At 40.1% G+C, this 13,842-nt stretch overlaps 1 protein-coding gene across 2 annotated transcripts; it reads left to right on the forward strand.

Moving 5' to 3' along the window:
• Positions 1-11: 11 nt before the first annotated feature.
• Positions 12-10,752, forward strand: L3HYPDH (trans-L-3-hydroxyproline dehydratase). 2 transcript variants are annotated; one of them, XM_033107947.1, is made up of 6 exons: positions 12-620; positions 4,270-4,439; positions 6,193-6,246; positions 7,037-7,159; positions 7,248-7,385; positions 9,739-10,752. In XM_033107947.1, exons 1-6 carry the CDS (start codon positions 113-115, stop codon positions 9,862-9,864), a joined length of 1,119 nt encoding a protein of 372 aa, XP_032963838.1. In that variant the 5' UTR covers positions 12-112; the 3' UTR covers positions 9,865-10,752. The 2 variants fall into 2 exon arrangements, with proteins under 2 accessions (XP_032963838.1, XP_032963839.1); XM_033107948.1 differs by lacking the exon at positions 6,193-6,246.
• Positions 10,753-13,842: the final 3,090 nt, after the last annotated feature.

Raw genomic sequence — 13,842 nt, forward strand, 5'->3', positions numbered from 1 at the left:
CGAGGCCCCGCCCCCTGAGGCAGCCAAGCGTCCTTTCCTTCTCGCACAGAGTGCGGGCTCGGGATTTAAAGCGCGCGCTGCGAAGCGGTGGTTGAGTTCCTGGACGCGGACAATGGAGGCCACGCTGGCTCTGCCCCAGCTGCCACCGCACGACCCGAGGACGCCGGCGTTGTCAGTGGTGGACATGCACACGGGAGGCGAGCCCCTGCGCATCGTGCTGGCGGGGTGTCCGGAGGTGTCGGGCCCCACGTTGCTGGCCAAGAGGCGCTACATGCGCCAGCACCTTGACTACGTGCGGCGACGTCTTATGTTCGAGCCCCGGGGCCACCGGGACATGTACGGGGCCGTGCTGGTGCCTAGCGAGCTGCCAGAAGCGCACTTGGGCGTCCTGTTCTTGCACAACGAGGGCTACAGTTCCATGTGCGGCCACGCCGTGCTGGCGCTGGGCCGCTTTGCGCTGGACTTCGGCCTGGTGCGGGCGCCCTCTGCCGGCGCCGGCGAGGTCCGCGTCAACATCCACTGCCCGTGCGGCCTGGTGGCCGCCTTCGTGGAGTGCGAGGGCGGCCGCAGCCGCGGTCCGGTGCGCTTCCACAGCGTCCCGGCCTTCGTGCTGGCCACAGGTAACCGGCGGGACCCTCCCTGCCCAGCCCTAAACTAACCACACTGACTTTCTGGCTGAATCCACGCCACACAACTAACCCAAACCACAGCCTTTGCGATCAATAAAAAGGTAATTCTAAATCACTGCGAATGTGTGTCAGCATCTTAGCCCTGCGGATTTGTGCGGTGCATGCAATTCGATTATCACGCAGCTCTATCCGCCTGTGGTCTTGAGAGAGCCTTGGAAGTACGGAATTCCGCATTTCTTTTACTCATCGCTTCGTTACCTACTCGTCAGGCATTCCTAGAGATTTTATGGTTGGATAAAACAAGGTCCGCTAGAGTCAAAGAAAGAGCAAAGGACAGCCAATCTACTGGCTCAGAATACCCTCGCTAGACGCATTATTTTCCCCTGACAAGTTACTAAATACAGATTACTAAAATTCTGTAAAAAGTGCTTTCCCACTTCTTAGGGTAAGAATTAAATGAGAATGAACTAAGCAATTTATAAATTGTGAAGATACGATGTTGCTGCCCTTACTTAAAAACAGGAACAAACATTGACTAAGTTCAAATCCTGACAAACCCATAAAGCTGTGCAACCTTAGTCAAGTTACTTAACCTCTCTGTGCCTATGCATTTTAAACCTCATTGAGGTTATTTTTGTGTATGTGAGGATTAAGTGAGAGTATGTAAGGCACTACTTAGACTATATATGTATATATGTATATATTCCTACAGACAGACTACAGAATATATAGGGTTGCTAGTTTAGCGTTCTCTAGGTATGCAAAATATTCAAAAGGTTTTGGCAGGTTCCCTAGTGCAGAGCCTGTATGTCATGTAAAACAGCTGTCTGTAACTACTCTTATCCTTACTTGGAGGTCCCTCTAAAGGGCTGAATTCTGTCAATGAGGATTCGCTAGTAATCATGACTGGAAGTGAGCCGGGAGCTAATTTATCCAGCCAAGAATAGGGTTATTACCTCTTTTCCTCTGTCTTCAAGCCATGCGAATAATTCTGTTAGTTCAATCTTGATCCTCCTCAAGGATCTGGATTCCGGATTAGCCTGATTATAAATGATGCCATAATAGCGCAGGCATTTGTCAGTCTTAGACCAACCTCAGGCAGCTGAAACACTCAAGTTGATGAAGAATGCCACTTGGGAAATTGGTACCACTCCCCTTTAGGAGAGAACAGTGCGTGTCACATCCACATAGGGAGGGCACTTGAGGGAGACAGGAGTTTATGTTTAGGATTGCATCTTAAAAACCTCAACTATTTAAGTAGCTTGGCTACCCCAGCAGCAGATGGAAGCACTCTATATTTTGTGGGAAATGACATCCGGCCGTGGGGTCACCAACTGCCTCAGTGCAGGGTGGTTAGGGCAGCCATCCCCGCAAACACAGTAGTTCCTGAGAGCATCCCTGTGTGACTGCAATAATCAATGGGCATTAATGGTAACTTGGAGTCATTAAGAAAATGAAATCCTAAATACTTCAAAAGACACAAAAGAGGTGGACTGACAGTGTTCAATCAAGATCACTGCTCTGCCCCTCCCCATTTTGGTGACCTCGTGATTCTATTCCTCAATGTCATGTCTGTAAAATGATGACAACAGTACCCACCTCAGGATTGCTGAGTCCATCTCCACTCCACCTGCTAAAATGAAAACTCCTGAGTTTTGTTCACTGTATTCAAATGCTAGAACAGTAGGTAGTCGATATTTGTCGAATGAGTAACTAAAATGAAATTTTGAGAAGAATATGCTGATTGACAAGTGTAAATATTTGATCGTCTTGAGTCCTATTCCCATTGGAAATTAAACTTTTGGCTTTAAATATTAACATTGCCAGGCACTCCCCACACATTATCACATGGAATTCTTAAAAGAACCCTTCTGGGAGGGAATAGCAATTCTATTTTACAAATGAGGACACCAAAGCCACACTTAGCTTAGCTTCCCTCATTTCTGTCTAATTCCTCATTCTTCTTTCATTAAACGTGCTTTCCATGTTCCACCAGCATCCAGATAAAGACCTTTTTCGTTCAGTTTTGCTCTTAAGTTCCACAGGAATGCTTTACTCTTTTGATGATAAATTTGCTGTGTTTTGACACATCTCATGTAAAAAGGGCTTTGTGGGCTAGCCTGTAACTGGTACCTTTGTATGACTATGCAAACTCAGGAATACAAGAAATATATTTTATTTTTCAGAATTTAGTTTCTGAATTTGAGACCCCCCACCCTGTCGTATTGGTTGTCTTAGCCTCATCCGTCCATGTGCTGCCCCTTTCCCTGACATAAGTGTGAGCAAAGTTTTCTGAAAAGAGCCAGGGCCTTGGAGAAGAGGGCCTTTTGGTCCTCAGTTTGCACAGGTATCCGGGGAAGCATCATCTGCCCTATTCGTATGGCCCCTGCCCCGCCCTGGCCCCTACCTCCCCTCCTTCTGGCTGCCTCTGACACACCCCAAAGCCTCACATGGTGCTATGGGGAAGTCCATACGGATCCTCTGCCCTCGGGACCTTCAGCCTCTTCTCAGTCCACAGGAAATTTCACTGCTGACAGATTTTTCTCTTCAGGACACTCCTTTGCCAACAAATCTCTTTCCCCTGAGATCTTAGGTTTCCGTAACCTGCTTTCTCCCCTGCCATATGCATCTCCCAGAAGCTGTGATCACCAAGCCCACTTGAATTGGGGAGGAGGAAGAGAGGAAAATGGGAGACGGGGGAAAATAGGTTTAATGTCCCAAAATATCATCCAGCTCCATTCATTTGGAAATACAATTTCAGGATTTCAAACAACTGACCTTCAAGTGAGACTTTGGGTTTGTTGGAGACTTAAAATACTCAAATGCAAAAGGATACTGTAAAGGTCAGTGATTCTCCAATGGCTTTATTCTGAGTATTTGCCTGCACGATACTTTCATGAGATGAAAATATATAAATGAATAAGTGTTTGGATATAATATATAGGAAAAATCTTTTTTTTTTAATTTCATTTTGACATTAGAGCTAAAGAAAACCAATTCGTGACTAAGATCCCAAATCCTCACTATTTTAAACCATTCCTAGTAGTCTGAGAGGGGACCTACATTTTCCTTCATAGTTTTCATGTTGATGTCCCAGGGTTTTCCTTCTCTCTGCCTCTATGATGTTTCCTAGAAAAGATCCTAAGAATAGTTAACAAATATGTACGTATGATTGAGGAAAAACATGGCATTCAAGTGTTGTATGTCTTATAACAGGGGTGTCCAAACTTTTTTCAACGTTTTTCACCAAGGCCCATATGCGGTAAAATACACAAACAGCCGGGCCACTCACTCGAGGAGAAGTACATATTGCCTCACCTGGTGTATTTAAGTAAACTAAATATATTTTTGGAATTTGCTGCGGGCCAATTAAAAATGGATTGCGGGCCGCAGTTGGCCCGCGGGCCGCAGTATGGACACTGCTGTCTTATACAAACATCAAGTTAAAAATAGAAAGATGCACATAGCTAAAGGTCTATTATTATTTACCTGCTGCTTACTCATTTTGAAGATGGATTTTTGTTTCATTCCTTTTCATGATAGGAAGAAGCACCCCCCAAAAAATATACATATTAAAAATTCTATAAATTTTATTACTGAAATACTAAAACAAACTTATTTTCAAACACATCTTTTTTAGATCTCTCAGTGGAAGTTCCCGGTCATGGAAAGGTGGTGGTGGACATTGCATTTGGTGGCGCATTTTATGCATTTGTTAGCGCTAAAAAGTTAGGACTCAATGTTTGTTCTGCAAAGACAAGAGACCTTGTGGATGCAGCAAGTGCAGTGACAGAAGCCGTGAAAGCTCAGGTCAGTACAATCACTGCCATCATAACAAAAGCCTTCTTCTGTGGCATGGAGGGAATATAAATTACATATCTATACAGAAAATGAAATATTTATATATTTAAATTATTAGTGGTACTAGGAATAGGGTACTGGTTTGAATCTTAGGCTCTAGAAAAAGACTACTTGTGAGTTCTAGCTTTGCCACATGTAACTTTTGTAATCTTGGACAAGTTATATAAGGTCCATGTGCCTCAGTTTTCCATCTGTAAAATGGAAATTATGAAATACCTGCTTTGTAGGGTGTTATAAGAATGAAGTAAGTCAGGACTTGGAATAGTGCCTGGCCCATAATAAATGTTCAATAATAACTATTATTAACTTTAATAACACACATATACTAATGTAATTTGTGGTTATTTAAAATAGAGTAAATGTATCATAGTATTCCACTAATTTGACCTGCACATGCTTTGCTATATGTGGTCATCCTACAAAACTTGAAAATAATGAATGTAAAATACAGCTTACAAAATAGATTTCATTAAATCTGATCAGATTTTCTCTTATTTCACAGAGAACAATAATTCCTAACTATTCTTATATTGCTATATATTGAATTCTTCCTATATTGCTAAGAAGTTAAGTAAGTACTCAAGTAACTCTAGTTTTGGCTTGGAGAAACTATTCTGATAAAATCAGTTTAGAAACTAAGTCTAGACTATTCTTTCATTTCTAACACCAGTCTGCCATTTTACCTTGAATTTGGGATCTATAAATAAAACTCTATATACAGTATTTGAATGTTGTAGTATATAAAAATATAATTATTATTCTAAGAAAAAATAATTTGTGAAAGATAGTATCTAACATACTTGTACTAATAATTACTTATTCGTAATTAATAATTATGGCCCTATTTAACATACCTGAGGCTTTACTTTATATATACTTTATATATAATTTATATATTAGGTTGGTGCAAAAGTAATTTGCGGTTTTTGCAATTATTTTTAACCTTTTAAACTGCAATTACTTTTGTACCAACTTAAATTATACTTTATATATAACTTAAATAACAAAATGAAAATATATACTATATCCCTGTTCTAAATTATCATTTTTCCAGTACTGTCAATACCAATATGGAGAATTATTTTATCAAAGTAACTTCTGAAGCTCTGAATTTATGTCAGTTTTCTGTTCCATTAAGCAGATAGCTAATAGTTTGAGTTAACAATTTGGCATAAAATAATTTCACCTTATTTTTAACAAAATTAAGAGGAAAAGGCATCTTTTTCTTAACAGATGGAGTAATTTTGAACTTTTCATTGAAGCTTGAACTTCTTACCCAAGTTGCAAAGGGTGGATATTGAGGAGGAGGGATTCTGAAAAAAATTTGAGAAAAAGTTCTGTTAGGGATAAATCAGGCAATAGAACTGCTTTGTGAATTTCTGACCATTCATACTGCTGAATGAAAGGAAAAGGCCATGGGCGTGGGGGGGCGGGGAAGGGAGCTGGAGTTAATATAAAGTCATCTTCACTCATTCATTCTTTTAACATTTACCAAGAACTTACTGTATGTCCGATACTATGCTGGATGCTGGAGACCCAAAGGAAGAACAGAGCCCACCTTCAAGGAGCTCAGCCTAGTGGGGGAAGCATAGCTGTGACTAGTGTGATGCTGGAATGGTGCTCGAGTGGAGGTGGGGCATTGGGTCTTTAGGACAACAGAGAACAAAGATCCAATATGCAGGCCTCTTTAACTTGGTTGCAGATGGAGTCTTTGGATTTTAAGAATCCAAATCTATTCAGCTGCTCTAAAAGACAGGTAAGTGGCAATAGAATGTACTGTGAGGATGCACGTGGCAGAGTAATTACAGTAATCTCAAACTATCAGATGTTACAGAAATCCAGGAAAAGTTATACAACCAGACCTCCTGAGACGAACAGGAAGCACTGCACATTTGGGCCTGACCATGCTTTCCCACTATGTGACTTAGCTACCCGGTCAGTGAGTGCCTACCTCGCTGTGTGTGTGTCTGCTGCCTTTCACGATACCAGCTGCCTTCATCCTTTACGTCTTTTTTGTTCATCCAATTGTTTCTCTTGCCTAATAGCTTCTGTATCCTTCTAACTTTTGCTTGCTCGTGACCTCTCACCATCCTCGTATCTATCAGAGGTATTAATAGATACTCACTGCTTGAGTTTTCTGCATTATCCCCTTTACGCTCCTGAGAGTCAGGTTATAATTGCCTTCTCCAACTCCTCTTTGAGCAGCTACAGCCAATCTGGGAATGGATCATCCTGGGGTCAGTGATTCAGAGTGTGGTATTTGGGGTATGTGTGTATCACACAGGACTGTTCCTTTAGTAAAGTCAATCTTCAGGGCAACTTCCTTAAAAAAGACTCAAAATTATGGTATAATCGTAACTTCCACTGAAACTCTGTTTATACCTCTAGACAAAGACATAATTTCTAGTATTTAGTGCCTGGACCCAAAAGGTATTATAAAAATGATAAAGATGGAAAAGTTATGTCTAAGAGTGCCCCACATGTTATTTAAAAGAAATTTGAGTCAAAATATTGACATGCGGTTGATAATTATTTGTTGTTTGCAGTTTAAAATTACTCATCCTGATAGTGAAGACCTTGCCTTTCTATATGGAACTATATTAACAGATGGAAAAGATTCTTATAGTGAGGAACCAACCACCAACATCTGTGTGTTTGCAGATGAACAGGTATTAAAACTAAGTTTTAGGCACAAAACCCAGGCAATACGGAATTCGAACCCTGTGAACATGCTCATCTTCATTTATGCCGAAACAGGTTGACAGAAGTCCTACCGGCTCCGGAGTGACAGCCCGAATTGCCTTGCAGTATCACAAAGGGCTTCTAAAACTGAACCAGACCAGAGCCTTTAAAAGCAGTGCAACTGGCTCAGTGTTCACAGGGAAGGCTGTGAGGGTGAGTGACACTTTTAGCTTCTCGTTTGTAAATGTGTTACTTTTGAGACTGAAGAGGTGTTGGCTGGTAAGTTCCTTCACTCAGCATTCAGAATTTTAAAACAGGCCTGTGAAAATGTCTGTTCAACTAGGATATTGGTTCTCGAAGTCTGGTTTGGGAACCCCTGGGGGTCCCCAGGATCCTTTCCATGGGTCCACTAGGTCAACCCTATATTCATAATAATACTAAGACATTATTTGCTTTTCACTTCATTCTCTCACAAGTGTACAGTGTAGTTCTCCAGAGGCTACATGATGTGTGATATTCTGATATCCCAACGGACTGAATGTGGAAGCAGATTTGAGAATCTAGTTGTCTTCTGTTAAGCCAGGTATTAAAGGGGTTTGAAACTATGTAAAACAATCCCATTTTTCTCAATAAATTTCTTTTTGTTTTGGCAGATATATTCACAAAAATTTGTTATTTACATTAACATGTAATGGGTTTATTATTCTTTAAATGAATTAGTAAATAAATATCTTTAATATCTACCAAATATCTTTAATATCTACCAAAATAGTAGATGTAACCTACTTAAACAAAAACTGATTTTTCGAGGTCCTCAAATCTTAAGGTATGAAGGAGTCCTGAGACCAAAATGTTTGAGAACCATTAAATTAGGGTTTTTTTTTTTTTTGCTGTTGTTTTTATTCTATAGATGTGTTTCATTTTATATGATAAGATGTAAAAGTTGTGGAAAATAGAACTTTTGTAATGGAATCAAATCTTAAACGGGTTAACAGCTAATTAATGAACTTACTCATAGGAGTAAATGAAATCTACTACAGGTGATGAATTTACATCTAGTAAATGAATCTACTCATAAAGAGTCCCTTAACATAGCAAACAATCTATCCTAATAAACATTTTTATATCCTAATATAGCTGTTTGTAAAGTTTGGTTTTCCTGAATATTGAATTTTCTTTAAGTTAGGGATTCCTATCTAATACAGTGATCTTACGAGATACTAAACCATTTGTGTTGTATGCAAAAATTTGGAATACATTGTCGTCTTCAAGTCTGAGATTTAAGATAAAATAATAATCTACATTTATTGGGTGCTTCACTATGTGTCAGTTTCCAAGCTAAGCACTTTATACGCATACAGACTATCTAATTCTCCCAAGAATCTTAGGAGTCAGTACTGTTATCATCCTTTTTTAACAGATGATAGATATAGTGGAGCATTAGAGAGTTTAGGTCATTTGCCAGAGGTCCAACAGTGCGTGATGGAGCCAGCTTAGGAACATGGTCTCCCCGAGCAGACCCCACGCTGCTAGGCATTACTATATTGCTATTAAACAAAGCAAGTTTTCAATGAGGCTTTATATTATAGCAGCTTTACAAAAAGGTAATAAAATTACTGTACCCTAACCTGATAACTGACATTTTACCTAAGGCTGCAGTTATTCTCATTTTTAAAAATTAGAAAATAAAAAGATACTCTGTAGTTAAGATTTGAAGTTATTTCTTTTATAGTTATTATCATACTTGCCAGAACATCTTCACTTGCCCTGCTCTCCTTCCCTCTCTCTGGGCTCTTCCAGGCTCTCTGATAGTACCTTCCCTGGCCCAGCTCCTTTCCCTGTCCTTCCACTTAGGGGTCCCCAGCATTTTATCCTTAACTTCCTTCTCATCTGATCTGCGATTTGATGCCACTGAGCAATTTCACCCACCAATGAAGCTTCAGCTCTCAGCCACCTGCTGTCTCGGCCACCTGCTGTGGCTCCCAAAACTTCCTTCCTACCGTGCCTACCCTGGCCTTCTCTCCTGAGTCTAACACTTGTATTCTTGAAACGATTATCCCAGAGATGTCACCACTCAGCTTGTTAAGAAGCCTGCCTTTTCTCCTTCCCTCCCTCCCTTCCTAAATGTGCCTTTCCTGCCTCATTCCCCATCTAGCTAGCTTCACTTCCAAGCTAGAAGCTATGGTCATATTTAACTTATTCCTATTCCTCACCCCCCACATACATCAGTCCCCAGGCTTGTCAATTCTACCTCCAAAGTATCTCTATATTTTGTTCTTATCCTTACCGAAAACTACCCTAGTGACTCTAGATTCAATCAGGGAATTAAGGTTACCTCTTAACAGGATTCTGGGTATCTAGTTTCTTTCCTCTCCAATTTGTCCCCCACATTACAGCTAAACTTATCTAAAACACAAATCTGATCAGGTTGCTTTTGTTTCATTGTCTATTTGATTAACTCTTGGGTTTTCTTTAAAATGATAAAAATCAAGAATACGACTTTTAGGCCAGATACAATATGACTGCAGTATTTTGATATTGTACTCCTTTCAACATCATTTTTCAGGAGGCAAACTGTGGTGATTTTCATGGTGTTATTGTGGAGGTATCCGGACAATCCCACTACACAGGTACAGCAAGTTTTATAATAGAAGATGACGACCCACTGAGGGATGGATTTCTTCTCAAGTGACTTCTTTGACTTTAAAGGGCTTTCTTTTTAAAGCAATTATTATCTATAAGTAATTTTACTCTGAATTATGTGGAAATCTTTATCTAAATTGTATATGTAAGCCAACTTCCAATCTTTATAAAATTTTATATAGTACACTGTGGCTAGTCATTATACCTCATATTTGCATATATATTTTTAGTTATTAACAAATCAGGTAAAATTAAAACCTTAGTTCTCGTTACTTTTTAAATATTACTTTATGGTAATTACTATAACATTTTGTTTTAAATGTTCTTTGAATAATCACTTGAATTTTAGCCCTTATAACAATGACTCTTACAAGTTCATTATTTTCGTCTTCCAGTTTTGAGTGAAATAATGCCCTCTCTCTAAGCAGGATGTAAGAGAGATGGATTATTATAAAGTACTCACCACTCAGGTAGCCTAGGAAGGAGTGGGGTAGGTCAGCTTCTTTGGGTACATGTTGTTATATTTGCTTCTGGGATGTTCTCTGTGCTGCAAAGCCCAGCTCCTATCCCAAGGAACTGAAGTCTCATAACTGATGTGAGAAGACCAACTTCTAATCAGACTTTTGATATATCTTTAAGGCTCTTATAAAAGGGATTGTATATTGCATTATTGAAATAAAGGGACACAGTAGAGATCAATCAATGAATCACTACAGTAGGAAGAGTCCCATACTGTACCAACTACAGGCCAGGTCAATTTAAATCATGAAAGAAATGTTAACTATTGGCATTCTTGAGACTGTTAAGAAAATTCATCATTATCATTATAAGATGAAGTATTAAAAAATTATTCAAGAGGCAGCCGGATGGCTCAGTTGGTTAGAGCGTGAGCTCTGAACAACACGGTTGCCAGTTCGATTTCCTCATGGGATGGTGGGCTTTGCCCCTTGAAAACGGCAACTGGACTTGGAGCTGAGCTGCGCCCTCCACAACTAGATTGAAGGACAACGACTTGGAGCTGATGGGCCCTGGAGAAACACACTGTCCCCCAATATTCCCCAATAAAATTTATTAAAAAATTATTCAACATGTGATGCTCTCAATATCCAGTCCTTTTGTGAGATAAGATATAATTGTATTTATTTTCTGAGCACACAGAAACTGAGCTAATTCATTGTAATTGGCTTTGTCATCCAGCAAGTCTGTAGACCCAGTTATTTGGTCTGTGACTGAATTACCAGACCAAAGTGAAGGCTAAAAAGTTAATGTTCTTGATTTCTCTATTAATTACACAAACACTAATGTTTTGCATTCATTCGCTATCAAATTCTGTGGTAAAGAAATCATTTACCTCCAACAATGACGCTATCACTAACTTACTAATGACTAAGAAATTTTCTACAGATTAGGGAGATTTGCAGTCTTTTTTAAAAAATAAAAACAGACCACTATTTTCTCTCCAAATTTCACAAGTCACATGGATTTGGGGGGAAAAAAGGTGCATAGTTTAAAAGTTACATTTTATAGTATTTTACAATGTGCCACACACACACACACACACACACACACACACACACACACACACATCTTCTACTTTAATGAAGCACACCATGGAATGTGTATTGTTATCCCATGGCTACCAAGAGCAGAAAGTTTTTCATCAGTGATGTTATTTAGAATTGTCAGCACATGATAATAAAAACCAGACTGACTTTTAGTTAATTTTATTATTATTTTAAAATTGTCTACAGACAGTGCATCCCTTATCAACTGAACCAGGGCAGACCACTTCCTCTGCCCTGCCCATGGTGTGCCACTGTTTTTATCCCACTTACAGATATGAGGGAAATGCAAGTCAGACATATTAAATAACTCTCCTAAGGTCACATTACGGTCACATTAAGGTCCTAGGCTGTGAACCTAGGACTTCTGACTCTAAGTCCAGTATTGTCCTACTATACTTCCTCCACTTCAGATAGGACAGACGGAGCTTGTTCTAGGATATAGTACTTGAATAAAAATGTTATATTTCTTGAACATTAAAAAATAGATATTGCCTAAATCTTCCTAAATTCTAATCCAAACCGAGACACACTCTTGCAATAATATTCATTCCTTCTGTACTTCGCCTCATCTCTCTTGGAGTCAAAAACACTAAGGAAATTAATTCTTCCTCCTCTCTACTTCATGTGTCTAATCAGTCACAAAGCCCTGTTGACTCTATCTTCTAAATATTGCTCACATTTATCCCTTCCCATCCTTGGTAAGGGTTTTGCTTCATCAATTAACCTCTTTCAAGCAACCTCCTTCCCCTCACTGGTTCCTTCCTCTGAGTATTGAAATGTGCTCATCATAAACAAAAACGACACAAGCAGCTACCTTCCAGCTTTAGCTCGCTGTCACCCCTATTTCCTTCCGTTTGTAGTCAGGCTTCTAGATTCCGGACACATTGATCATTGGGCACATTTTCTCATCTTCCTTTTTGCTATTCAACTATTGCAATCTGGTTTCTGCCTCATTGCTTATTGGAAATTGTGCTTGATCTAACTGTCAGATCTAATGGTCACCCACAGGTTTATGCAATCCATGGTGGACACTGCTGCTTGTTCCTGGCAGGCAGGTGTGATACGTTTTAGAGCAGGAACCTCCATTCCCTTGGTGCTGAGCTCAGCCATAGGCCCACTCACTGAGGCTCTCAAGGCCAGTAGCTTAGTACCCAGTTCCCATTAGTACCTACTGAGTGCTGCATTGTGTGGGCCCAAGTCCATCTCCTCTTCACCAAGAACTTGCAATGCATTTTGCCACAAGGCCTTTAGACTCCATAAGAGTTGGGGCACCCTTTTCATCATCCCTCAAAACCCACAAATTCCATAACATCCCTCCTAGGACAATGCTTCTCATCCTTCAATGTACGTATGAATTGCCTGGGGATCTTTAAATGCAGATTCTCCTGCATTAGGCAGGGTGAGGGCCATTTCTAACCAGCTCCTAGGTAATGCTGATGCTACTGGTGGGAGGACTACCATTTGAAGAGCAAAACTTTTTAACCAATCTATTTTAATTACCCATTTGGGCCCAGGCTTTACAGGTGAGTCTTCCCTACCTGGCAACTTCTTTTATCTTTGAAATACATGAAAAGCCTGTTAGCTCCTCACCTGGAGGAAAAGACTGGCTGTTAGAATATCCTTTTGTAATGTGAGCTCCCCCTACCCCTCAATAAATCCCTTTTCTGCTTAAGTGAGACAGTGCCCTGTTTGTATTGCTTAGATCTAAAGTAGCCAATCCATACACTGCCTTCCTAAAATCTCTTCTCTCCACTGTCAGTGCCGTAATTCAGACTCCGTCATTTCTCCCCTGTGCTATTACAATGTCTTTTGTTAACTGGTCTCTCCGTTGCCAGATTCTCCTCCTACAGTCACTCAAAAAATAACTTTTTGTGTATCTAGCAGCCTTCCAGTGTTAAGTGCTAGAAATCTAATAAAAAATCATACAAAGTTCTTGCCATCACAGAACCTAGAGTCTACGATGAGAGGCAAGCAATGCTTAATCATAAAAACATAATTATGGGCAGCGGTATGCCCTACAAGCCAAGGAAGGCTTCCCCTGAGACTAACACCCATGTGGATATGGGGATGCAAGGGAATTGGGGAAGGAGGTGGAGTTTTCCAGGCAGAGGGGAAAGCAAGTGCAAATGCCCTCAGATGGGAGTTTTAAGGAACTCACAAAAGGCCGATGTAACTGGAGTGGAGCACAAAAGGAGGAATGTGACCCCAAATGAGACTAGAGAGGAAGCAGATGTCAAATCATGCAGTGCCTTGTAGGAAATATTAAGGATTGGGGCCCTTATCCTAATTTAAATGGAGAAAGCCATTAGAGGGGTTTAATAAGTGAATGACATGATCAAATTTATTTTGTTTAAAAGAGCTTTCTACCTACAGTGTAGAGTAGAGGCTGGATGTGGGAAGTTGACAGCAGTAGTCCAAAGAAGAGAGAATGAGAGCTAAGATTCAGGTATACGGTAAAATGA

The sequence above is a fragment of the Rhinolophus ferrumequinum genome, chromosome 6 (genome assembly GCF_004115265.2).
Source record: "Rhinolophus ferrumequinum isolate MPI-CBG mRhiFer1 chromosome 6, mRhiFer1_v1.p, whole genome shotgun sequence".
In the NCBI taxonomy this organism is placed as follows: Eukaryota; Metazoa; Chordata; class Mammalia; order Chiroptera; family Rhinolophidae; genus Rhinolophus; species Rhinolophus ferrumequinum.

Coding starts and splice junctions, on each gene's coding strand:
- L3HYPDH (XM_033107947.1), top strand. CDS start 113: ATGGAGGCCACGCTGGCTCTGCCCCAGCTGCCACCGCACGACCCGAGG. Junction 621..4,269: donor GGCCTTCGTGCTGGCCACAG/GTAACCGGCGGG, acceptor CATCTTTTTTAG/ATCTCTCAGTGGAAGTTCCC. Junction 6,247..7,036: donor TCAGCTGCTCTAAAAGACAG/GTAAGTGGCAAT, acceptor TGTTGTTTGCAG/TTTAAAATTACTCATCCTGA.